This window comes from Sphaerodactylus townsendi, linkage group LG06 (genome assembly GCF_021028975.2).
Source record: "Sphaerodactylus townsendi isolate TG3544 linkage group LG06, MPM_Stown_v2.3, whole genome shotgun sequence".
NCBI classification, from domain to species: Eukaryota; Metazoa; Chordata; class Lepidosauria; order Squamata; family Sphaerodactylidae; genus Sphaerodactylus; species Sphaerodactylus townsendi.
In genome coordinates this window covers 93,932,913-93,960,590 of record NC_059430.1, presented here as the reverse complement: position 1 = coordinate 93,960,590, position 27,678 = coordinate 93,932,913, and the positions used below count along the sequence as shown (strand labels likewise).

The 27,678-nt window shown below is 46.1% G+C and overlaps 1 protein-coding gene across 1 annotated transcript in view; it reads left to right on the top strand.

The window, feature by feature from the left end:
* Positions 1-27,678, top strand: part of EXTL1 (exostosin like glycosyltransferase 1) — a 72,342-nt gene that overhangs the window by 29,065 nt on the left and 15,599 nt on the right. The window contains exons 2-4 of the mRNA XM_048500844.1: positions 20,690-20,783; positions 21,076-21,183; positions 23,947-24,066. Coding sequence (XP_048356801.1) covers positions 20,690-20,783; positions 21,076-21,183; positions 23,947-24,066 — 322 coding nt within the window. The remainder of the gene's footprint in view (positions 1-20,689; positions 20,784-21,075; positions 21,184-23,946; positions 24,067-27,678) is intronic.

The window sequence follows — 27,678 nt, the reverse complement described above, 5'->3', positions numbered from 1 at the left end:
CTCCGTGGCTTAGCTGGGGAGCATACCTGCTGTGGGGCTTCTCACCTTGCTTGTAGTTCCCCGCTGCTGCCTGGCTCTGTCCTTCGCTCGAGTCAGGGCCAGTGAGGGAAGCCTCGTATGGTTTCCCACAAGCCCAGGGCTTTCCCATAAGCACAGTGTAACACTGCAAGCTCCTCGAGATTCTCTTTCACGCATGCGTGGGCAGCCTCCGTTTCCTGTGTTTGGATTGGCTGAATCTTGCTCCATTCCCCCCACTCACTCGCTATTTTAGTTTGTACATGACAAATCTGGCACTGAGAATCAGCGCCCTTGCCCCCCCATCTAAAATCCACGTGTGTGCGACAGGATCTCCGTCCTCCACCCCGCGGTCTAAAATATAAATCTAAAATGCTTGCGTGTGCGAGTGAATCGCCGCCCTCCCGTTTGCCTGCACATGCCACTTTTCTGCCCAGGGTTTCTCCTTTATAAAAACCAAGGTTTCTCTCTTTGTTGTTTTTCACTGCCCCATTTGTGGGGCAGGTCAGAGCGGCGAGGCAGGAAAACTGGCTCTGTTTGTGCTACAGAGGAGTTTTGCATGCCAGTGGAAGCCTCCAGAGCAAAAAAAGGGGCATTTCAAAAGGACCTCAACCTTTGCAGTTCAGGAAATTCACAGAGCAAAGTCATTGCTGTGGGGCAGCCATTCTGCAGCACCGAGGGCTGTTCGAAACTCCCGATTGCATCGGGGCATTCCTCGTGCGAACAGAGGGGCAATTTCGGCGTGCAAAAACAGCCTTGGGCATCCTTTCGATTATTTGGATCATTTTTCTTCTGATTAACTTTGTAATAGCCCAAGAGGTACTAGATTTGTTTTTCTGAATATTTTGAAAATTGTTATTTCTCATTCTTTACTGTTAAAGATGATGAAAAATGTCAATACATTATTGTGGAATACCACTTATATTGGTTTTATAACCATAGCAATTTGCCTCAAAGAATCCTGTGATTCTTTAAGGAATATTTCTGGTTTGTCAAAAAAAATATAATATACCACAGTTGAAACTGCTGTCTGAAGGAGGAGATTAGCATGGGTTGGGAGGAGGCTCTTTAAACTTTTCTCTTCAGGTCCATTTTCCTAATAAAATTCTCTCTCACTCCCCCCTCCCAACCCCCTTCACAATTCAGTAGAGAAACGGCATCCCCAACCTCCTGCCTGCAGCACGGGTGCAACTTTTTGAGTGAAAAATGGCTGAAGAGTTCTCAGTGGCTGCAATTTCTAAAAACAGCCAGGATCCTTTGCAAGAATCATAGAACTGCATGTGACATTCCTCCCCCACTTGATCTAGAACCCCTTTCCGGAGGCTGAACATCAGCTGAGCATCAACAATGGATTGTTTGCAATGTGCAGAAATAGCACATGTTACAGTCCTCATGGGACTGTACCATTTAGAACTAAAAAAAATCCTGAGAGAAGTATTTTAACCTCGCTCTCTCCTTGATGTATTTGGCTTTCTTCTTACAGGGAAGATTTTTGTTTTGTGTTTTGCTTCACAGACCATTGTAATCTCCCACCCACACTTTGAGACTGCAGTTTCCCTTGCCTGGTCCAACAGCTAGAGGTTATACCCCAAGGTGTGGGCTAGCTTTGCTCTTTTCAGAGTCTGCCTTTGGAAGGAGGGCAGCTCAGTAACCCAACTCTGGATGCTGACAGTCCCAGGCTCAATTTCTAAGAATCTTCTGGGTAAAAGGATCTCAGATAACAAGAACTGAGAAAACCATTCTTTGCCTGAGATCTGCGGCTGGGCAGAGAAGACAGTACGGAGCTACATGAACCAATCAATTAACTGAGTAGAAGCCTCCAATGTACGGATTTAGCTTGCAGTATTTTTGCAAAAAATATTTGACTGCTACTTGTAAAATGATCTCCCAGACTCACTGGCCTATCAAAATCAGCGTTGTCTACTCAGAATTGTAGCAGCTGTCCAGGATGTCAAGTAATGCTGTTTCCCTTCACTTACTGCCTGATACTTTTAACTGGAGATGCCAGGGATTGAACTTGGGACCTTCTGTATGCAAAGCAGCTGCTCTGCATTGATTTGCCCCACATCCTAAAGAGAACTGAATGCACATAATTTGTGAAGAGGGCTATTGAGTTAGCCCACTGGTCGAAGAAGGTCAGTATCATCACTCTGACTGGGAGCCGCAGGTCTCAGATGAAGGTTCTCATATTGCCTCCTACCAGGTCCTTTTAACTGGAAATGTCAGAATCTCCTGCATGCCAAACAGGTACTCTCAGGTTGCTCAGCCAGGGCCCCTCCCCATAAGCATGAGCTTTAGTAGTGAGGTATCTGTCAGCCTCCTGATACTGGGGCATTCCCCAGTGACAGCTGTAAACTGATGACTTGAACCCAAATGCCATGCTCAGCCTGAATCTTTCCCTAAGTGAACACATCCAAGAGGATCAAGCTGAGTGTTTTCACCACAGGGAAGGGGTGAGGGAGAAAGCAAAGCCCGTGGCATCTTAGCTCATGTACCCAATCCCATGCCCTGATCAGGATGGTCCAGGTTGGCCAAATCTCATTAGATCTGGAAAGTTGAGCAGGGTTGGCCTGGTTAGTGCTTGGATGGGAAACCACCAAGGAAGTCCAGGGTTGCTACATAGATGTAGCCACTGGCAAATCACCTCTGAATGTCTCTTGCCTTGAAAACTCTCCCCATACCCAATCACACATCACCTCCTTCCTGCCAATGTATGTCTTTCTGATGTAAGTTCTCTCGTTAAATGTAGCTCTGGAAGGGGACACAGAAGGGTTCTGCCTCATTTCCCACAATGCAGCTGAGAACCGGGGCATTCATTTTCACCCAGACTTCCTCTTTGCGTTTTCCTTGGCTGTTAAGGGATTTCATGCCCACCGTTGCCAAAAGGGGTGTTTGCATCATTATCAGATAATTCTAAATATGAATAACTCACCATGCTAATGACACAGTGAAGCTACAGGAGTGTTTGAGCTGACATTAGTAATGCAGCAGCAGCTACTCTTGCTCAAAACTGCACGTCCCTTCTTCTCACTTGCTTGGGAGTAAATCAACATTGACTCTAGCTTGTCATCTACAAAATGAAACAATGCAAATAATGTGTCTGCTGTCAGAAGTGTATCTAGGGTGGGGCAGCCAGCGCGTGTGCCATGAGCACCAGTTGAAGGGGGACACCCTCGGCTGCCTGGCTTTTTCCCTGACAAGAACTCTGCTCTGCCCCAATTGGGTCCAGCTTTAAACTGTGGACTTTGTCTTCGAAGTCCATGTGAACTTCAGAGGTGGGTCCCTCAGAGAGCCAGTGTAGTGGTTAAGAGCAGGTGCACTCTAATCTGGAGAACCAGGTTTGATTCCCCACTCTGCCACTTGAGCTGTGGAGGCTTATCTGGTGAATTAGATTAGCTTGTCCACTCCAACACATGCCAGCTGGGTGACCTTGGGCTAGTCCTTTGGAGCTCTCTCAGCCCCACCTGCCCCTCAGGGTGTTTGTTGTGAGGGGGGAAGGGAAAGGCGTTTGTAAGCCCCTTTGAGTCTCCTTACAGGAGAGAAAGGGGGGATATAAATCCAGCTCTTCCTCTTCTTTTAAAGCTGGATCTGGCCAGACTGAGCCCAGCATGAAATTGCAGGCTTGGCCTGTACAGCTTTATACTTCTGGCTCTGCTCCTGCAGCTCCACCTCTGAAATCAGGTGGAGTGGACTTCAGAGGTGGACTTCAGAGGTGGAGCCAGCAGTATAAAGCTGAACCCGGCCATTCTGAGCCCATATTTTAATGCTGGGCTCAGCCAGGCAGGGTACAGTTTTAAACTGTGGTTTGAAGCCTGCAATGTAGAGCTGGACCTGGTCAGGCTGTGCCCAGCATCAGACTGTAGGCTTGACCTGGCCAGTCCCGCTTTATACTGCTGGCTCTGCTTCGAAAGCCCACCTGTTTTCGGAGACAGAGCTTCGGGGGTGGAGCTAGCAGTATAAAGCTGGATCTGACTAGGCTGAGCTCACAGTTTTACATTGGGCCTGGCCTGGTACAGCCTTAAACTGAGGGCTCTACCTCCGAAGTCCATGTGGACTTTGGAGGCAAAACATGCAGTTGAACACTGGGCTCATCCTGGCTAGTCCAGCATTGAAGTGTGGGCTCAGCCTCTGAAGTCCTTATTGATTTCAAACTGGTGCATGCAGACTTTTAAAGCTAGACCCAGCCAGGCTGCAGGAAACGGGTTTTCAAAGCTTGCCTTAGGTGCTGTTTTCTATAGACACTCCCCTGTCTGCTGTTACCCTCCTAGTTACTCTGGAACTTCAGTCAGTATGTAAACCTCTAACATTTGGACTTAATTATGCTTTATATTTTCATTGGGTGGGGTGACAGTGTTCTGAAGGCCCATGCTTCAAAGGTGTGTACGAACACAATCTGGATTGGGACCATGATGTTAAAAGACAGAAGGGTTTGAGCTCCCCTCCATGTTCTTTCGCGCTGCCTCTGAACATGTTCTGGCAATAGCAGCATACTGCTTTCCTGGACAAACTTTGCTTAACAGTGAAACCTTTGTCAGGCTTGACCAGTTGAAAAGAGGAAAAGTCTGAAAACAACCTAGTTTCTCCTTTGCTGAAGTGACAGCTTTAACAAATATGTTCTCTAAGGACAGAAAAATAACTCTTTTGTATCCAGGGAGCAACTTTATTCTGCTACTGAAAGAATATTAGTAGATAATATTTATTTTTACTACATAGTGGGGAGTGTTCTTATGTGATCTATGACGTTGATGAGGAAGATGCCCACCAGATTCTAGAATCATCATGGAATTATAAATGGAAATGAAACAAGGTTTCCAGCAGAATAAATGGCTGAATGAGCTCCCCTCCCCCCCACCTCACTGTCCAAGCTGGCTTTAACCCAGTTTGCTTCCCTTTCTATTACCCATTACATTTTTCTCTCTTTCTTCTTCCAAAGAGCTCAGAGTAGGATATATTGTTTCCCCACCCTGATTCACCCTCAGAACAATCCTGTGAAGTAAGCTAGGATGAGAAAGGGTACTGGTTTAGGGAGAGCCACCAAGCTACTTGGCTGGGTAGAAATTTGAACCCAGATCTCCTCAGTTCCTGGCTGACACTGGGAGAAAATACAATCAAGGGAATTTTCTGCAGAAAGTGATGACCTTTGCATACAAGAAGTTTCACTGTGAGTGTGTGGGCCATGGGTTCTTAATTCATCCCCCCTCATACTTCACTGATAGGATTGCCATAAGTCGACTGTGACTTGACAACATTTTACACAAAGAGCAAGATGTGCCCTTCTTTCCATACCAAAGTTTTCAACCCAAGCCCACCTTTGTTAAAAGCTCTGTTCTATCACTTGCATGCAGTGTGTGTTTGTTATTCAGCAGTCTTTTCCCCCCATTGATCTAAAACCCAAGATACTCTTTGTTCTTTTCCTTAAATGTATATTGGAACATGATTGTCTGCTAAAAAGGTTACCATAGTTCAAAAGCTACCTCTGCAGTTTCTGTGTGTATAAAATGGCATAATGGTTGGCACTTAAGTGTTCACATGCATGCTTGATATGCATTTCTGCATCTGGTCCCGAATCAGAGATTCAACTCTTGAGACCCCAGAGAAGAAGTTGAACTCTGAAGAATGAGAACATCTGCAAGTCACCCTAACAGCATTCGACCGAGACATAAAAATAAGGGACATTTAAAGCGAAGGAAGGGTCAGTACTTGAATGGGAGAGCACCAAGGAAGACTCAGCAGAGGACAGCAACGTTGGTAAACCACCTCTTCTTCTCACTGGTTTTGGAAGACCCTTGCTGGGGTCAGCAGAAGTCTGCTGTGACTTGATGGCTCATATATGCATATATAGAGCATGCACAAACTGCTGTCCTCAGATTTAGAGCTCTCTTAGCCTTTGCTTTTGATTGAGTCATTTAAGCTTATCTGTTGTGAAACCCTTTTGGCTTTCCCTCTTTCTTCATCTCTGTACCCTCCACCCAGTTGATCCCTATACCATGGCATTTGGATCCCACTCATTCTCCAAAGAGCTCAAGAGTCTACTCTCCTCCATTTTATCTCAACAGCTTTGTGAAGTGGGTTCAACCGAGAGAGTGACTAAGCCAAGGGAGGGGTGTAGCTCAGTCAGACATTACAAGATCTTCCCATGTTTACTTTGAACTATTTTTCTTTCTTGTGGAGATACAGCCTCTGGGATTGCTTTATCAAGGTTGAGAATGGCAGAAAGAGAAATAGGGAGGGAGAGGAATTTCACCCTTCCCTTCTCTGTTTCTCACTGAAGAAATTACCCTTTGCTTTTACCTGCAAGGGAGCAGGGTTACAGGTAGTTGTCAGTTTTCCCCAGTAGAAGAAAAGGCAGCTCAAGTTGACATTTTCCATTGGGGAAATGTTAGAGGAGGAAAGGACGAAAGCAGGGATCCACAATGTGGCATCCATGAGTACATGGTACAACACCTTTTCTGGTGCCTGCTGAGGTTTTTTTAGGAAGAAGGTGGGGTGTGGTAAAGCTTTTGGAAATTTAATTGCCTGTGCAGATTTTTTTTAAAGTTGCTTTGACAGCAGCCGCCGCCATTGAACAAGAATATTCATTGTGTGATTGAAGGTAATCTGTGGCAATAATTTTGTGGCTGGCTCCACTTCCTGTGGCAGCCATTTTGTTGCTGAGCCCACCATACTGTGCATAGGCGGAGGCACGGGGGAGAGGATACAAACACCCCCGGCGTAGGTGTGGGGGGAGAATCACTTCCATCCTTCCCCTCAAGCCGCCTCAGGCCACTGCTACGACCCGCAGCAGCCTCCAAGGGCTGGAGCAGGCTGCTCTTTTAGCTTTAAAAAGATAAGTGAGACATGTTTTGGGGGTGCATGGGGGGGTGGGTGGGCGGCTGCCATTTTGCCCTGGATGCCATTCTAAGGCACTGATGCTGTGTCAGAATTCCAAATGTGTCTGCAGGCTCAAAAAGATTGGGGACTCCTGGGCTAAAATTTTCCACTTTTCTCCCTGCAGTTTTTTTTCTTTGATAAAGCACTCCTAGCCATTAAATTTGCAAGGACACACAGAGAGAAAAGTCCTAAGTGACTATTTAAACTAGACTATAGTCTAGTACTATAACACTATACTTTCTCTTATCCAACATGCCAATTTTCTGTACATAGAGTGTTGCACCCCCTGTTTATCAAACCACTTCCCTCTCTTTTAAAATCCCTCCTCAAAGCTCTTGCTCTCATTGTTTGTGCCTTGGGTCCAGTCTTGTCTGCCCCAGTACAGCCTAGAGAGGCTTGTTTTGTTGAAAACTGAAATTTGAAGAATACTAAATTCCGCTCCAGAGTTCAGAGTTGCACACTTGCTCAGCACAGATGTGGTTGCCTGTGCAATGCCCACAACCCCATTTAAATAACAGAAAGACATAACTAAGTATGGGGATATCTTTTTCGGGAACAGATTTTTGGAGTAGGCAAGGCCCAGTGATTCACTGTAATTCGCTCTAACCTCTTGTGGGTTGTTGATTTTGGATAGCCACAACTGGAAATACTATGAATGTCTTCTGCCAGTGCAGGACATAAGCCAATATTCCCATTTCCAGATCCAAACCTCTCAGAGAAAGGCAAATCCATGAATCTTTTCCATTGTCTCCCACGAACTTTTGACATCTAAAGTACACTTTATTGTCTGAATTCTAACTGAAGCCATAAAACACGCAAAAAAGGACAGTGTGGTATAGCAGAGTATAGGATTAGGTTCTGGGTTTGAATCTCACCTCTACCCTGGAAGCTTGCTGGGTAATCTTTATAAATGCAGCAGTGAGTAGCCCAATCTCAACAGAGCTTGGAAGCTAAGTAGGTTGGCCACAATTAGTTCTTAGATGGTAGACCATCAAGGAAGTTCAGAGTTGCTATGCAGGGGATGGCAATGGCAAACTATATCCACTTAAAACTTATCTCTTACCTTGGAAACCTGTGCTCCTGGGGTCACCAGGAGTTGGTTGCAACTGCCAGGTGTCTGTTTAAAATACTGTCAAGTCACTGACACCTCAGGGTGACCCCGTAGGGCAGGGGTCGGCAACCTTTACCACCCAAAGAGCCATTTGGACCCGTTTTCCACGGCCCCGAAGAGCTGCAAATAGCCGCCTCTGGTTCAGCCCCTCCACTCACTTTTCCTTCCAATGCTGGGAGGCGGAGGCGCCTGGTAGGGAAACCCCCTTTGCCTGACAGAGCAGGCAGCTGACTGCTCTGTGGGGCAGAGGAGTATGGCGGCCACAGCCTGCTCGGTGCAGCCACCTCTCGCGCTGTGGGAGGCAGCGGCGCTGGGCAGGGAAACCCCCTCTGCCTGCCTGTTCTGTGGAGCAGAGGGGGGATGGCGTCTGTTGCCTGCCCGGTGCCACCACCTCTCGCGCTGCGGGAGGCAGTGGTGCCAGGCAGGGAAACCCCCTCTGCCTGCCTGCTCCATGGGGCAGAAGAAGGATGATGGCTGCTCTGGAGGTACTTGCCCACGCTGCGCTCCGACCTCCAGGGGTCGGAGGGCAGCGTGGGCGTGTCCCTCCAGTTCTCCAGAGCAGCGCGGGAAGGAGAGATGAGTGGAGGGGATGTGAAAAGTGGCTCCCTGATGCACGGAGCTGCCTCCGGTTTGGACCCTCCACTCACCTTTCCTTCCAGCGCTGCTCTGGAGGGCTGGAGGGACACACCCACGCTACCCTCCGACCTCCAGGCCACTTGGAGCTGTAGTATAAGGCTGAAAGAGCCACATGCGGCTCTGGAGCCGCGGGTTGCAGACCCCTGCCGTAGGGGTTTCAAGGCAAGAGACATTCAGAGGTGGTTTGCCATCAACTGCCTCTGCATTGGCTGGGAGAGTTCTGAGAGAAATGTGACTGGCCCAAGGTCACCCAGCAGGCTTCATGTAGAGGAGTGGGAAATTGAACTGGTTTTTCAGTTCAGAGTCCTGCCACTCTTAACCACTGTACCACACTGGCATACGATTATTATTAATATTTAACAACAAATGCTGAGGTTGGCATTAAAGACTGCAAAGGACAGCTGAGGCTGTGCATACACTTAAGGCTGTGCATACACAGCTAAGGTCCTACACAAAAGAACAGGGCAAGCTTACCCCCATTTTCATATAGCAGTATCAGAAAGTTTATCCCCCTCTGTGGGTGGGCACTTGAGTCTTGTATTACATGATTCCCCAAAGCACAGTGGGGTGTCGCAGTACACACCCTGTGACTTTCTGCTTTATTTGCTCCACTGCTGAGTAAAACCTTTTTCCTTGGCCTTGTGCTGCGCAAATCGAGGTTCGGTACCTTCCACTGTTGGAGTTTTGTGTTTGCATTTTAGGGCTTCGCAAACAAACAGCTGCCTACATCCTGATGGGAGTCTCCTTGGGACTAGCGACGAGTGGGAAAGAATGCAGGTCCCTTTCAGGTCCTCTTTTCTTTTTTAGCAGCAAAGATCTGGAAAGGGAGCTGATTTGCCTACTATTTTCAGCAGCACCTTTACCCAAAGTTGGATGAGGCCCTGAATTAGGCCAGAGATTTTACATATCAGCAAGGGAAAAATTGTTCTCCATGAGCTCTGGGTCTTGCAGAAACCCTTTCAGCTTTGTTTGCTGTTTGTGAGAGAAAATGAGTGATTTCCTCACTTGCAGCAAAGACATATGTGGATTTGCATCATGCTCTGTGTTTTGGGGGAAAAGGCATTCCACCATGCCAATGCACCAGGATCTGAGGAACTGTGTTATTTATAGTACAGGCGGCTCTTTTCTTGGCCAGCATACCCCTGTTGCCATCTTTGATCAGAATTGACTATTGCAGCAGTGCTGAGAAATTTAAAGACAAGTGTGCATGTTACAACTGAGCATAACGTTTCTGTGCCTGTGACATTTTTAACCTGCTTTTCTCCCAAGAAACTCAGGCTGGAATAACTGATTATTTGCTCCCCCATTTTATTCTGACAGTGATTTTGTTTGAAGTAGGTTAAGTTGAGACATGAGAACCAAGATGGTGTAGAGCTCCCCAAGGCACCTGGTGGGCCACTGCGAGTAGCAGAGTGATGGACTAGATGGACTCTGGTTTGATCCAGCAGGCTAGTTCTTATGTTCTTATGTAGTGTTTGAGGAGTCAGACTAGGATGATAATGGAGAACCTATGACACACACATCAAAGGTGACACGCTGTGACATTTTAGTTGACACACCAGCGTTCACCAGCACTTGACAACTATTCTCCCTGTTTGAGCCATTTTTGTAGTTGTTTGGCGTTTCTTTATATAATACTAGCACCACACATGATTGGACTATATTTTAAAAATAAATTAATATGTAAATAATTGTTTATCTTTTGGGGGGGTGGTTGGGAGGGGGGTGACAACCAGCAGAGTCAAGTTAGCCATTTTCCAAATTTTTGACATGCTGAGCCCAAAAGGATCACCATAACTGGACTAGGATCTGGGAAACACAGGTTCAAATCCCCACTCATGCCATGGAAAGTTGCTGGGTGACCTTGGACCAGTCACACACTCTCAGCCTTGGTCCTAGCTAGTATTTGGGAGACCTCCAAGGAATACCAGGGTTATGATGGAGGCAAGCAATAGCAAACCACCTCTGAATGTCTCTTGCCTTGAAAATCACCTCAGGATTCACCATAAGTCAGATATGACCTGGTGGCCAAAAAAATAAATAAATGGCTGAGCCGTACAGAAAGAGAGAGAGAATCTGGGTTACTCACAGAGCTTCGTCAGTGGGGATTTGAGTGCAGGATCCCTCAGTCTTAGTTGGAGGGGATCACCTACACTTTTGCCATGGTTGATTTTAAAAATATTTTTCTTTTGCTGATACAGTATCTGGAGTTCAGGAATGACTAGGCCTAGTGCGCCAGTGGTGGAGATGTGCCCTATTGCCCCCCCTCCCCATGGTGACTTAAAGAAGCATCCATACTCAGGTGCAGTCAGTCACCAATACCAGTGCTAAGATGAAACATTGGAGGAGGACTTGACCCATATGCCCTGTGTATTAGCTCTCCAAAACAACTGGTGGACAGTATATGAAACTGGATACTTGACTAGACATGACACAGTTCTGTGTCCCATCAAGCCACTTTTTATATTTTCATCTGTTCTTAACAAGAAGCTATGACAGAATTAGGGTTGCCAGCTTTGAGCTGGAAAACGTGCGGAGGTTTGAGAGCAGAGGCGGGGGAGGGAACTGAGATATAATGTCATATAATCTATCCTTCAACACTGCCCGTTTCTCCAGGGAAACCGATCTCTGTCACCTGAGGATCAGTTGTAATCCTTGGAGCTTGCCAGTCCCCATGTGGAGGTTGGCAACTCTAGTCAGAATAAGGTGGTTGTCAGAACTAGGTCTCCACTAAATGCCAGCAAGTTCTCTTCAAAAGCAAAACCTGAGACTTTACTGCAAACAAGTGGGATATGCATTATATCATGAGATTGCAGCCTGGTAGATTTTTAGAGTCCAGTCTTTTCTTTAGACTGTAGCTGGGTAACTGCATAGTCCTTTCAGTCTGACACTGTGATGTTTTGTGCAAGAGGGGAAACTAACCTCTTTCCCAGATGCCAAAAGTACCATTCCACGCTGATCTGTGCCCACACTGACTCCTTTGTTCTCTCAGTCCCATTTTGCTGCTCATTGGTGGAGCAAAAGGTTGAAACACAAGATGGTGCGTCCAAGATGAGTGTAAATATTGGATTTTCCGCTGTGGTTTCATGCATGGAGCAGTGAATGTACCTCTCACGGAGGAGCCTGCACAGAGGTCTCTTTCATCCTTTGGAGCTGATGCTCAGAGGACAGACTTCTCAAAATAAGGGGAGTGGGGAAGGCTTGTGGCCAGGTTGAAGGCTTCAAAAAATCAAAACAGGGTCAGAACCATAGGGACTGTGAACTTGCCTGGCAGAGCCATTTGTGTCATAGGGAAGGTATTGAAACCGTCATACATCAGATCTTGCCTCCTTTGCTTTTCTGGTCTAAAGGGCTGATGAACGATTAGGGCGAGAGGGCTGAAGCAGGCCTCAGCAGCTTGTGTGAGCCAGCATCAATACCTCAAGGACGGAAAAAATTGGAATACCAACTGTGGCCCTGTTTGAATTTAGCCAAGGTGTGTTTGCAAGCAGAACCAGCCCAAGACTGAACTTGAATATCTAAAGTTGCCTCTTGGCATCCCTGTATCATCCAGGACTGATGGTACAGACAAACTGGTGTGTTATGAAACACACAGGGTTGCCACTAGGGATGCCAGCCTCCAGGTGAGACTTAGATATCCCCCAGAATGACAAATAATCTCCAGACTACAGAGATCAGTTCACCTGGAGAAAATGGATGCTTTGGAGGGTGGTCTGTATGGCATTGTGCCTCACAGAGGTCCCTGTCCTCCCTGGGCTCCATCCCCAAAATCCACGGTTTCTCAACCTGATCTGGCAACCCTTTCCTCTCAGCTCTTGCTGGTAGCCAGGATGAACCCGGCAATCTTTGTTGCTACTGTGGGACTTTGAACTATAGCATGCCAAGCAGCTGTGTGCACCCGCTTCATGCCCACCATTTCATACCCTGGCTGCTGACTTATGCTTGGGAGCATTAGTTCCTGGTGGGATAATTGTTTTCCTCCTGTACTTTAACAGCTCTCACACTGGAGAGGTTTTTTTTTTTAAAGGACGAGGAGGGGCTATTGCACAAAGAAGAACGTGGTGTCATACTGCCTGCAGTTAAGACTCCTGTAATGGATTGTTGTGAGATTGCTGCCTCATCATCAGTGAGAATGGGTTTGGCCTAAAGGGAATGGAACCCTGGACTGTGACAAAAGCATTCTAATGTTCCTTAATGACTTTGGATGTTTCTTCAATAGGCCCTACTTGGTAGGAGATAGTTCCCCAAGGGACATCATTCAAGCATCAGTTATAGCTTGGAAGAGGTGACCCCTCCAAGGAAGGGAGATGTGTGATTGTGTCTTTCTGTGTGTAAAAAGAGAATTTTTGATTACAGAAGACGGGCAGACAGAGACTTGCTGAGGGGTTGGCGCAAGTATTTTGGGGATGCGAGATTCATCATAACCTAGAGGCCTCCTCTCAGTTCCCAGGGTTGTTAACTCTGGCTCCACAAATCACTGGAGGTTTGGGACGAGTGACTGAGGAGGTTGAAATTTGGGGAGGGAAAGGATTTTGGCAGGGATTTAATTCCATAGATTCCATCCTCCTAAACTGCCATTTCCTGCAGGAGAACAAAGTCTGTAATCTGGAGATCATGTGTAATTCCAGAACACCAGACCCCACCTGGAAGATGGCAACTCTAGCTGACAGCCCTTTCAAAAGACCCATCCCATCTAATATACCCCTCCCCCCACATTTCTCTACTCTATCTTAGGCCAGTTTGTACATTACTTCGGGGGCATGAGGATTGGTTTTCTAAAATCCTTCCTTCCCACACTGTTCCATGACATTTAAATGCAGGGTTGGTTGACTTTGAAGTATAAAATAACCATGTTGTTGCCCCTATAGATATGATTGCAGCAATCAGATGTTATTGAACAGGCACAAAAGAAGCACCCTTGGATTGCTAACCTGCAGATGGGGTCTAGAATTCTACTGGAATTACAATTGATCTTTAGACCATGAAGGTCAGTTCCCTTGGGGGAAAATGGCAGCTTCAGAGGTGTACTTTGTGGCATCACATCCCCGCTGAGTTTCCTCCTCAAATCTCCCGGAATTTCCCAACCTGGAGTTGGCCACACATCAGTTGTAATTTTGGGAGATTTCCAGACACCACCTATTGGCTGTCTTTGGGCGAGTCCTTTGTCATTGAGGTAGGTTAACTTCATAGGAGTGTTGTGAGAATAAATGAGAGAAGGGAGAGAAAGGTATACCTTGGAGGATGAGGAAAATAAACATATACTATGAATATGGAAATTTTCCCAGTTACAGTGTGTGCTGTGAGGGAAAAACAAGTTAACAGGTTTGTGAGGAAACCTCTCCTCTTTCTCTCTCTTGAGCTATGCTACATTCAGCACATAACAGCTCCCTCTGTGAGTGGCTTGCAGAACCATGAGTGGGCTCTTTGTTAAATTCATGCAAGCAGGATGTAAGTAAGGGACCCAATTCAGACCTGTCTGAATGCAGAAAGGAGCCCATGAATACACCTAAGTTTGCTCAGTGGGATAAATAGTAGTTCCTTGGGGCCATTTCAGATCGGGAAATCAATTCACGGGGAGAAGGCCTATGTTTCCTCTCCTCAGGCACTGTAGTCTTGATCTGGATCTGATTTCCACATTCCTGGGAATTCAGTGTCAACATGGAACTCCATGCAGATGTCTGACAGGAAGGGGAGACAGGATCTGCGACAGACATGTGAAGAAATGCATTCTTGGGAGATTTGGACTAAGCAAGACCTTCATGTTCACTTTTTAAAAACTTTTTTCTTTCTTCTTGACAGAAGGGGGGCGGGTCAATTCAACTGCTTGCCAACCTCATCTCAGCCACCTTTTAGAAATGCTAGTGGGAGACAGTGGGATGATCAAGCCCTGCCCCCCTCTTTCAAGGAAGGTGACATCTAGCGGGGAACGGAGTTTTGGAAGTTGAAAATCATAGAGAAGTGTTCCGGGGAGACTTCAGAAAAAGCTTCTTTAACCTGCCCTGCCCAACCCAAGGGGTGGGCAAGCAGAGATAATCGCTCCTTGTCAAAGAGAGGAGAACATCTTTGTTGATGATTCCTTCTAGGAGGAAGGAGGTCTTTTCCCCAGCTGCTGCTAAAGTTGGCCATTGTCATGCAGGCGATTGCCACTATGAACAAAGACTCTAAGGCAGTGGTGGGATTCAAATAATTTAACAACTGGTGGTTTACAAGCACCATTTTAACAACCGGTTCTGCCGAAGTGGTGCGAACCTTCTGAATCCCACCACTGCTCTGAGGTAATGGGAACAGCTTAATTAAGCTAAGAGCCTACCTTAGAAAAACATCAGCCAGGGTGTGTATAGAGTGAGGGATGGAAGAATTGCAGAATGATTTTGGCAGGGATTTAATTCCATAGGCCCTTTCCGCACGGGCGTTTTATGGCGCCCTGGGGACGGCAAAAACGCTGTCCCCAGGGACCCATTTGCACAGGGGGTGCAGCAGCTGCGCCGCCGCGCCGCCCTTGCGTCGCCTGACCGGCGCGTAGCTGGCATTTCCCAACCTCGCTCGGGGAGCGAGGTTGTTGGAAAATGCCACCTTGGAGCTGCTGCCGTGTGATTGGCAGCGGCTCCAAGGCGCCCTCCCCCTCCCAACCTTCACTTACCTGGTCCCCGGTCCTCTGGCGTGTCGCCGAGGCCTGAGGACATGCCCCCTGCCCTGCGACACTCAAGCAGGCGCGCAGGGCCAGGGGGGGCGTGTCTCCAGGCCTCAGCGACGTGCCGGAGGGCCAGGGACAAGCCAGGTCGGCTGGGCGACGGCGCTCCGTGGCGCCGTCGTCCCAGCCAGTTCTGGGACCATCCATGCGGACAGTCCCAGCGTCGTGGGGTCGGCATGGTTTACGCCGACCCAACCCCTTCCGCCTCCATGCGGAAGGGGCCATAGATTCCATCCTCCTAAACTGCCATTTCCTCCAGGAGAACAAAGTCTGTAATCTGGAGATTTTATTTTGCATCCCCTGCTCAGTCTGTTGCTGTGCTGAGAGTATACCTGTGGGCATTTTCTCTTTAATAAATGTTTTTATAAATGTTGTGATAGTGGTGGATATCCTCTATATCAGTGTTAGCGAACCTTTTCGAGACCGAGTGCCCAAATTGTGACCCCAAACCCACTTATTTATCGCAAGGTGCCAACATGGCAATTTAACCTGAATACTGAGGTTTTAGTTTAGAAAAAACAGTTTGCTCCAAGGCACACGTTACTCAGGATAAGCTTGGTGAAGCAACCGTGCAATGCTTTGAATGGGTGAATCACAACCCTCGGAGGGTTTACTCAGAAGCAAGGCCAGTCTAGATGTGTGTGTGGGGTGTGTGTGATTTTCTGCTCCCCCTATATGACGAACTCTGTGTGCGCGTGCCCACAGAGAGGGCTCTGAGTGCCACCTCTGGCACACGTGCCATAGGTTTGCCACCACTGCTCTATATAGACCTCCGCCTAATTGACCTCCATCGTATAGACCTCCACTGTTCAGACATACTGTTTTAAAATGAGCACCAGGAGAAGGGGAGGGGTAGTCAGTAGGGAAGCTGCTATTCCCCAGTGGTGGGCAACAGAACCTAGGTAGAGGGAGACAGAGGCATGAGGTGGGGCCTTCGGATGAGAACACAGGTAAGGAAACCATGGTCATCTCAATTGAATTGAACCAAAAGAGGAAAAGCAAAGCCCCTCCAAGGGCTGGTAAAGCCAAGTGGTGGTACGTGCATGTGGAAACCTTGCATGGCCTCTGGTGCCCAGATGCCTTGGATTGCAAAGATGGAATAGGGCCTGCAAGTCAGAGGATCTATGCTGCTACACATGTAAACAGGATAAGGTCTTTATTTTCAGGACCATCTTTGTCAGTCTGCACTGTGCCCTTTCCAATTTGTTGATGTCTTTTAAAGTGCAGTGCCCAGAAGTGAGAGTGTTGACCTAGCATCTCGGAAAACCAGGTCCAAATGTCCACTTTGCCATGGAAGTTTACTGGGTGACCTTGGGCCTTTCGTATCTTCTCAGTCTAACATTCTTCAGAGGAATGTTGTAAGGATAAAATGGAGAAGTGGAGTAAACCATTGTGAGTCTGCATGGGGAAACAGATAGGGTAAAAGTGAAGTAAGTAAATTAAATGCAGAATGGCTATCTCCTAAAGGAGTCCCTGGTTCCAGGCTTCTCTGCCTTTGGTGGAACAGAGAGCAACCGAAGCCTAGGACAGGTAAGAGAGTGCTGTTCCCTAAGCATTTGACCCTAGTTGGTAAAATCTTTTAGCCAGGTTAAATAAAGAGAGCCAGAATGTTTATGCTGCTTTTTTCCCTATGTGGCTGCTTCTTATTTTTATGGAGATTTTATTACATGCTTTATAGAGATTTCATTACATGTTTTGTTGTAGCCCTTCTTAGATTGTGTGCCCTGGGAGCTCCCCAGTTTTGCATATTGGGTGCAGGGAGCATGTGTTTGCTATGTTTTGTGAAAGGGGCGATGTGCATATTTGCACAATCATGTATGGCCTGGGTATCCATGGACTCACTCTGGAAAGCCCAGTGTCAGTTTGTGCATACCAGAGCATGGTAAATATGTACCTTATTTCTGTTCACACAACATGGCAACCTTGTATATCGAGAGGATCTACACTCAGTTGCTAGGTTCCTGGTATGTGCTATCATAAAGTCTTTGGAAAGGGCTTGTGAACCATCTTAAAGCTTTGGCTGCATAGCAGTATAGAAGTTTTGTTAGATCAATATTCAGGTTCAGGGGGGAGGGAGGGGTCCTTCTGCATTACTGGGTCTGGAATTTTAACCGGAATTGCTGCCGGTATTATTCTGTAGTAGGTAGCCGGACTCCTTTGGATGTTTTTGATGCAGTGTGCTTTTAATGCAAAGATTGTTTTTGTTTGATGTTGCTGTGTGCGGCATGCAATAATAAATCAGACTCTGGGGTGGAAATAAAACCTGGTGATCTCGCACTTAATTTCAACCTGAGCCAGCACATCTAATGTGGCGTTTTGTTCGGTGCACCTTTTGTGAGGGTTTTTTTTCTTTTTAAAAAATGCAGTAAAACGTGCTGACTCTGTATTCCCCAGTGAAACCCTTTGTTCTCATGGGGGGTGGGACAGAAAGGAAATACTTTTGCCTATTTGTTTGTGGGTTTTTTGAAACTGGGTTGCATTGTGTGCTACAGCTTGTGGGTGTGTTGGTACAAACAATCCTGTAGGTTTTACCTGTACAGGATCTGAACTCGGTATGTAATCCTGTATACGTTGTGTACTTTCCACCTATTCCCAAAGCCCCAGGTGTGCGTCTCTTAGGGCCATAGTTGTGTACATCTCATGATTCCGCACAAGAATGGAAAAACCCCCAGGATCTTTTATTGGAATCCTCCATAGATTTAGGACCACAAGTTGGTAAATTCCTGGAGATCTGGCAGTGACCTTAGTGGGATATAATGCCATATAATGCCACCTTACACAACAGCTATTTTCTCCAGCATAATTGATCAGTTGTAATTCAGTGATATCATCAGCGCTAATCTGGAAGTTGGCAACCATAATCAGGGTATGAAGTTAGGGGGAAAAAACTTCAACATGGGTAAGGCTGTCAACTCTGGCTTGGGAAATTCTTATAGGTTTTGCTATCTCCTCCAGGGGAACTGATTTGTGTAGTCTTTGGCCATCAGTTGAAATTCCAGAAGAACTGTAGGGCCCACCTGGAGGTTGGCATCCCTGAGGGTTTCCCACCATCTGTTCTGCAGTGAGGATACCTTCATTGCTTAGTCAGTAGCCTGCCAATCAGAGCAAGACAGCAGTAGAGGCAGCAGAGCCTGGGTGCAACCCCCTAAACTGCTCTGTTTAAGACCTCAGAAGTCACAGGAAAGGGAGGAGATGCCATGAAGAAGGCAGGCAGGCAGAGGCATATCCTGGAATAAGCGTCCCTGTCATCTAATTAAATTTGTTGGACAGTAAATTAATGACTCCCAAAAAGAAATACTTTTTTGCTCAATGAGTAATTGAACTGTCATTAGACAAAGCAATGACTGTACACACTGGTGATTTTGAAAAGGGATCAGACAGATGCAAGGAAGAGAGTCCATCAGTGGCTACTAGTCATGGAGACTGAAGGGACCCTCCATATCCAGAGGCAGTCAGCCAGCTCAAGGAGACAACATTAGGGGGAGGCCTTGGCCTCTATGCCCTTTCTGTTGGCCCTCCAGGACCACTGGTTGGCCTCTGCTGAACTAGATGGCCCACAGGTCTGGTCCAGCAGGCTTTTCTTTCTGTTCTTGGGAGGGAGCAGGGTGCAGATTTGCCTTCCTTCTGTGTAAGCCATGGGTGAGTGAGTCAGGCCAATAGGGAGGCTTTGACATCCTCATGACTTAAAGGTCCCACCCCTTGCTTAGCTTCAGCAAAGCGTCTGCTGCCTTTGACCCGCAAGCCTTATCTGGTGAACAATATTGGTTTTATTTTTGGTGCAGGCGACACTCAGCCCTACTTATGACATGACCTATAAAACATCTGGGAGCAACACTGACCCCATCTTCTGCACATTTTGGAGGGAGTTGTCATTGCTGGATCGTCCAGCATTTTTATTGTCTTTGATCTAAGAAATACAGCTTGATCCTCTAGTTTTGTCATTCCAAGCTGAATCTCCCAGTGGTCCCTGTGTACACACTTTTTTGATGGGGAGTTTCCCATGAGATAAATAAAGCTGTAATAGAAAGCTCTGTTTTACTTCCTGACTTCTTTGCACCCTTGAACACGATGCTGTGATGCCCGGGTTGCTGATGAAGCAGCACAGCGTTTAGCTCTGCTTCACCTGGCAGCTGAAATGCCTAAAGGTCTTTTCTGTCTATCACTTCATCAAGAATCTTTTTGAGGCTACTGGCACTTTTGGGATTCTGTCACAGGGTGGTGGGTGCAACCACAAAATAGCTGCTGCAGGAAATGAAGCCATCCACAAAGCAAGGCTGTGCATAACTAATAGTGACTCTTCGACATTTCATGCAGAAGAGAACAGATGCAGAACAGGATGCCTTTTAAATTAACAGAGTATTTCAAAGTATTTTCTCGCTTACACACGATATACCTCCGCTCCCACAGTGATTATCTTTGAACTGTGGTGGCAGCTTCTGCCAAAGCAATATTTTTTCCAATCTGCACAGTCAATCGGATCTTCAACAGCCAATCAGAAGACCTAATGAGCAAAGGTCCTACCTGGCCCCACAAACTTTCTAAAAACATTTAGTGCAGAGGTCGGCAACCTTTACCACCCAAAGAGCCATTTGGACCCGTTTTCCACGGCCCTGAAGATCTACCGAGCCGGAGAGGCAGCTCCAGTTTGGCCCCTCCACTCACCTTTTCTTCCAGTTCTGCTCTGGAGGGCTGGAGGGACACGCCCACGCTACCCTCTGACCTCCAGGCCACACGGAGCCGCAATATAAGGCTGAAAGAGCCGCATACGGTTCCGGAACCGTGGGTTGCAGACCCCTGATTTAGTTGGTAGCAGGACAGGCGTCAGTAGCACTCCTGTTTTATCACATTGCAGTGTGACCAAGCAACAGAGCCCCGGTTTGGGATGCAGACATGCTACCAGGCTACTGTTGAGGGGTGGTTAGGTTGATAAACTCAGTACAGGAGCAGCAGATCAGGAAAAGTTTACCACAGTCACTGTCAAGAAGCAGTCACCATAGACACTGGGCAGCCATCCTGCTTCGCTCTACCAGTGTCAGCTTTTCTTTGAGCTTTGTTGGCATTTGGTGCTGTGACGTAGATTGTGCCTCCCACTCTGCACCCACTCGACCTTGCAAGTGAAGATCCGTAGCTGTTGGCAAGAAGTTGTCTGGTCAGTCTCATCCGCCATGACTGATCTTCTCATCCAGCTTCCCATGAAATCCCAGCAGAATTGAACCAGATGGCAATCAGGTTCCATCAATTCCAGGGAGCCCCAAAAGCCTGTTAAGGCAGAGCCTTGTGTTCATGGGTCAAGAAAAGGGCTGGAGCAATTGACTAGGGCCGGGCGTTACACTTTTTGCTATGAGGCTTGTATCTTTTGTTCCCAGGTTTGACTACCAGGAACTCCTGCACAACTCCACGTTCTGCATCATTCCCCGAGGGAGACGTTTGGGATCCTTCCGGTTCCTGGAAGCACTGCAGGTACTTGAAGGGTGGGAGTTTTGTTAGGCCAAACCAAAGGTGCTGCTTGGTGATCCATTCATGAATTTCACATGCATAATGAAAGCAGCCATAAGAGCACTGGAAACTCTGGAAGGGGTGCAAAGTATCCTCAGGTGTTGCCAAGCCATTGCCCAGCCAAACCTCTCCCTTTCAACTGGATCTCTAAATCCCAAGGCTGCAACCTCTGATGCATTTTTCTTTCCTGCGGCTTCATCATCATCTCTTTCTTTCTCTCACCCCCCTCCCGCTGCCCAATCTCTCATTGATCCAGGCAGCCTGCATCCCCGTGCTGCTCAGCAATGGCTGGGAGCTGCCATTCTCGGAGGTGATCGACTGGAGTAAATCAGCCATTGTCGGGGACGAGAGGCTCCTTCTGCAGGTAACAGTGCCCATGCTGTGTGATGAGGGCAGGCCAGGGTGTAGCTGGCCTTGTACAAGATGGCATTACATGATCGGAGAGAGTTGGCCTATTCACGGAGAGAACTGTAGGATTACTGTATAGACGGCATCATCGTGATCTCATCACAGCCCTGGGATGAAGCCTTCTTTGATAGTGGGTGGCATCTGGAAAGGCTGCAGGGAAACCTTGTGCAAGCAAGCATCCCCAGTCCTCTGAGCTGCGTTCATAGGAGCAGTTATTTTAGTCATATATTAATCTTTATTACAATCCAAGATCTGCAAGGTGACGTATTGATGATCATATTAAACAGTACTCAATACAGGTAATGCACAATATTTAAAACATAAAATCAAATACTCAGCCACAATTTTCTGCCTTATTGAGCATCCCATAGCACAGTATCTTGGTACCTTGAAGGTAGTTTCGTTGGAACTATTGGTAAGGAGATGTAAGGGTGATTTGTTCTGCCTGGGTATTTAGACAAAATGGCAGAGATGTATTGAGTTTGAATTTCTTGATAGAAACTAAAATATAGAAGCACATGTTCAATGGTTTCTATCACTCCCTACTGGCATAGATGAAGGTCATAAGAAAAGCAGGCATATCTTCCTTCCAAGAAAGCTGAGAGACAGGCATTGAACCATGCAAAGGTAAATGCTCTGTGATGCTCAGGGTATTCCAGAGTATATACATAACTTGGTGGGACAAAATTTTTATTACTATTCTCCAGTACAAGAGTGGGGTGGTTCTGTGTTCTGTCAGTTTGGAGGGAAATGTCCCATAATCTTTGTTTAATTAATACTTTGGCATGTGATGCCCAAGACATGCCGAACATGCCAAGATGAAGCAATTTCCCAGTTATTTCAGTTTAACTAGCCCATGATGTAGTGTAACTTCTCTAGTCCCATCTGCAAACTAGGAACTTGCTTAAGAAAATATGATTCTATTACATGAGATTTTTTAAAAAGGAGCTGTAGTAATTACCCCATGTCATGATATTCCATTTTCCCCTTTATTATTCCTGTGAGGGTAGTTCAGGATCTGGTTTGAAACAGAAAAAGAAGATCTGGTGATTAATTTAATAGTGGCAACAAAATTAATAATTCTAGGAAATTGGAAATTCAGAAACAAATTATTGATCAATGAAGGATTAACTATATTAGGACTTCAGATTTCCTTTTTGGGTAGCAAAATACTAGAACCAGGGGACATGATACAAGCAATGAGGCAGATTTTATCTGCTTTATTAGCTCCTGGCTATTGTCAATCAGCTTTATAAGCTCCTGGCAGTTGCCCACTCAGTTTTGTACACACTGGGCTTCAGGCATTCAGCCTTTGCTTCCAAAGTTCTGGCTACCTACATACTTATGTGGTTTGAGATTCCTTTGTATTCAAGTGGAAATTATAGGAATTCAGCAGCAGGAACACCGTCCCAAAATAATGGACAATCATTTGAGTGAAAATGAATTCCTTGGCTTAGTTTAAAAAACACGAAAGAATCCATTATTTGTAAACAGAAAAATTGCTCTGGGAAAGGGCAAAGATGGTCTTGTTAAAGGTGCTGCCAAATCAATGCTGCAACACCCCCATCTTCTGCTACATCACGGCAGAACTGGTTTCTCCTTGACCGTGTAATGAACACTGCACATCTGTGGTCATTGCACTTCCAAAGCATCTCCAGTGATGAAAGTACATACATCTGTACATATATTTAATTTTGTAAACTAGGTTTTATAGTTTTAGATTTTTTAAAAGTTGGGATTCTTTGAATGCCAGCGTGCAGATATGACACATATGCAATGATCTGGCTGAGAGGTAAAATATGAACAATTTTGATAGTAGGGCTGTGTTTGTGCCACGATTCTGCACAAATTCAAAAAACCCACTGCTTATTTTACTGAGTGCAGAATGCAGCTTCCTGTGAATTTCTTTCTTTCTTTTAATTAAACAAGTGTCTTTATAGTTGCAAAGATATTCTTGAAAGGATGTAGGCAATGTCTGATGAAATCCTGGAAACCCAGAGGAGCAAGAAAGTGAAGCTTCCATCCCCTGTGTAGCTCGTTGATCTTTTTGTTGAACAGCAGAAAGAGACTAAATAATTGGGGCGGGGGGGGGGGAAGATATGGATCAGTGGAGAAGCATCTGCTTTGTATGGAGAAGGAGGTTCCATATTCAATCTGCAGCATCTCTAAGGATTAGGCCGTAAGTGATGTGAAGGATTTCTTCCTGAAACCATGGAGAGCTCATTGCATCCAAGAAGATGTAATTATGATGTCTGGTTAGAAGAAGTATTAGCCGTCATGTCCTGGTCATAACATTGTCTCTGGAGAAGTATATTTTAGCTGCTTATGTCTGTAGGATCTCTCATGGTCAGGAAGTGAGATCTGGAAGGCACTGGAAGCTAGGAAAGAGCACACTGTTTTGTTCGATAAAGCTATGGTGTTTGTTAGCTCCAGAAGTCTGTGCAGGTATTCCCAAGTGACAGTGTAAATTGATCTCATTGCCCTAACAATTGGCCAGAGAAAACCGATTGTGCAAAAGGTACATTTCCAAAAATATTATACCACCTACTTGTTCAAATGTTCAGGATAAGGATAATATAAGTTCAGTTTATATACATTGTCTTAATCTCAACTCAGTTCATTGCTTGTGAGGACCCCTTGCCCTTCATTTTAGAGTCAAAATGCCTAGTTGGCTTCATCAGTCACAAGACTCTCTGTTTGCTCTTCCATATTCTTCTAGATCCCATCCACTGTCCGATGCCTCCCCAGCGACAAGATCTTAGCCTTCCAGCAACAAACCCAGTTCCTGTGGGAAGCATATTTCTCATCTGTGGAGAAGATTGTTCAAACCACACTTGAGGTAACCACAAGCAGTCCTGGGAATGTTCTTCTGCCAAAATGTTGGGTTGTCGCCAGTTACCAACGGGAACTTGGGAAAATTCTTCTCTAGTATGGTTGCTGGCCACACAAACAAATTAAGGGGTTGCATGGTGTCCATAGGACACAGAGAATGGTCACTAAGAAGGGTTTATTTCCTTCAACTTGGGGAAAGAAGATTTATTTACTAAAAAAAATTCTGTGTGATGTTAGAGTGTCAGGCTGGGCCCAGAGAGATCTGTGTACAAATCTTCACTCAGCCATGAAGTTAATGCAGGATAAAAATGGAGAACCACGGATGCTGCCCTGAGCTTGTTGTACAAAGGATATAAACATAATGGATAGATTAATTTATTAACATACTTATATCCTGTCTTCCTATCGATAAGCAGACTCAGCAGCTGATGAGAGGTGGGTTGGGATATGATGTATCAAGGCCTCAATCCTGCCATGCACTCCCCACACTGTGCTCTCCGCTGGGGATAGTTATGTTGGTGGGTGCACCCAGCCTCATCGGATAAAGCCAATCATGATTGCCAGCATATTTGGCCTTTGCTGCCTAAGGTTTTTTGGTTTTTAAAATACTGTTCTATTTACTTAAGAATATTTTGATGCTGCCTTTCCAATAAAGGCTGATGAGACAGGGCCCTAAGGTCTTGACCAGAAAATTGGCTTCCCTCCCCCTTTATTTTTAATTTTTGTTGCATCCAGCCAGTTCTCATGAGCTGAAAAGCTTGCACAATGTTTTGTGTTGCTTGAGTTGTCCCTAACAAATGGCACTGTGTGAACTTTATTTCTTATTTCTGGATATTTTGTGTGCTCCTGCTGCCATTTACAACTTTTTTTGCATCCTCAGCAGCTTTGCCTGTACTTTGTTCTGTTAAATTCGGCCCCTAGGGGACATTTGGGAGAGGCAAGGAGACTGATTCTATGTCTTGTGGAAATCTTGCACAGCAGGAATGAAATAAAGGTTTGGGAAATCTATTGGCTGGTTTCCAAGCCTTTGTTGTGGTAGTATGGGGAAAAAAATTAGGAGGGCTCCCAGGAATGCCTGATACTGACTGCTGTTTATCCAAGCCTCACCACCTGAGTCCCTGCAGTAGCTAATTACAGGGGTGCAGGCTGAGATTCTCAGTCCCCAGGGAGTGCTTGGCTCTGCAAACCCTCAGGAGAATTGGAGTCTGGCTGCAAACTGCCTGCCTCTCACCTCCGCAGAACCCAGCTGTCCAAAGGCCCCCCCTGCTGAGAGGCTGGCAAAGCCAGAGGGCATAGAAATCAGACTCACGCAGAAGGAGAATATGCTGCAAATCCTTTTCTCTGTCCCTTATTTTAACTCCTTTCTTCTGAGCAAGTGTGTTTTCCTGCTCCTCCCCTTCCCAGCTGCTAGGAACACAATCTTAGAACCAACCTGTTATTAATATGATTTGATCTCTCTCATTTGTCAAGGGCTCAAATGCCCGCTTTCCCCTACTTTATCCTCACAACAACCTTGGGAGGTAGGTTAGGCCAAGCAACTGCCACAATGCATTCCAGTGAACTTTGATAGGAGGATTCAAACCCAGATGTCCTAGATCAGGGGTGGCCAACCTATGGTGCTCCAGATGTAAATTATCGGATCTACTATTCCTTGACACCCTGCCGGCATGACCGACTGGACAATGTTATTGCAGGGGCTGATGGGAATTGTAGTCTGTGAACATCTGGAGCACCATAGGTTGGCCGCCCCTATCCTAGATCCTAATCCAACACCTTACTTCCATAAAAGGGTGATAGTTTTACTGAAGCAATAGAGCAAATAGATGGTTGAGCAGGGAACAGTTTTTGATATTCCAGGTCCAATAATCTTTGTTTTAAAGCTCTAAATATGCATGACTCATTTGAAAGCGCAAAGGAGTCAATCGAAAATCCAGTGTTTTGGTTTTTGGTTTCAGTATTGGAAAACCATAGGATACTGCGGGAATCATTTTTAAGATGAAACATTTGGGAGTCACTCCAAAGTGGATTTTAAGCCAGTATTTAAAGGAAATTGGCCAAGCCTTAGTTTCTGGGAGATGTTGGCCCAGCTCTGCACAGATGACGGAGTATGGCACACTACCCTACCTCCCATGGAATAATGACTCATAACTTCAATAAATTAGATAATCCCTTACATTGTAGAGTTTTGGCTTAATATTCTGACTGGAAGAGGATTCCACTGCAGCAGAGAACATGTACATGTTCCCCAAGTTCTGTGGACACAGTCCATCATATTATTCTGGATTGCCAGTTGCATTCATTACTGCACGATAACATTCTCCTTTTCTTTGTTCTAAAGATCTCATGAACAAGAACAGTATTATCGAATTTTTGTTAAATTACCAGACTCAAGAGATTACTGTTACAGTTGCTAAGTTTTTTGCAGAAACTGTTAATGCTAGAAAGGAGATCTTGTTTATTGTGTATCATTTAAATGCCAATAAAGGATGATGAAGAAGAACACGACTTGGGACACTTTTGCACATGCAGAATAATGCACTTTCAATCCGCTTTCAATTCATTTTGCAGCTGGATTTTACTGTGTGAAATAGCAAAATCCACTTGCAAACAATTGTAAAAGTGGATTGAAAATGCATTATTCTGCATGTGCCAAGGTGCCCATGGACATGAGCACCAACTCAATGAAACATCAGAGAAATCTAAGTTCACTGAGTTTCCATATTTCTTCTTTTCATATATCAAAAGCATTTAGAGGAGAGGGGAGAGGAATCAGTCTTACCTGGGCCTTTACACTGGGGAAGGATGCATTAACCTTTCCCCACCTCTCACTCCATATTCTTTGTTTAAATGCATTTGATTTTAAATGTATTTTTCAAATGTGTGTTTTTCTATTTGCTATTTTGTATGGAAACCCCTATGAGACATTCTGGGGAGGTCAATCTACAAGTATTTTTCAACAAGCAAATAATATTTATTTACTTTATCTATACTTGGCTTCTTTCCCATCAGGAAGAGGGGGTTTCCCTGCCTGGCACCGCCGCCCCCCACAGCATGAGAGGTGGCAGCACCAGGCAGGCTATGGCCATCATCCTCCCTCTGTCCCATGGAGCAGGCGCCTGCATGCTCCGTCGGGCAGAGGAGGTTTCCCTGCCCGGCACCACTGCCTCCCACAGCGCGAGAGGCAGCGGCACTGGGCAGGCCGCAGACACCATCCCCCCTGTGTCCCACAGTGCAGGCGACTGCCTGCTCCATCGGGCAGAGGGGGTTTCCCTGCCCGGCGCCTCCGCTTCCCAGCACTGGAAGGAAAGGTGAGTGGAGGGGCTGAACCGGAGGCGGCTCCATAGATCTTTGGGGCTGTGGAAAACTGGTCCAAATGGCTCTTTGGGTGGTAAATATTTCTGACCCCTACAGGAGAGAAAGGGGGGATATAAATCCAAACTCCTCCTCCTCCTCCTCCTCTACTACTACTACTACTACTACTACTACTACTACTACTACTACTACTACTACTACTACTACTAGCCAGCTAGCTATATTGCTTACCACTGAAAGATTTAAGTGTAACTTCATCCATCACATGCTGAACTGTCTTTGTTTTAGAATGCTCCTCTTGGGTCCT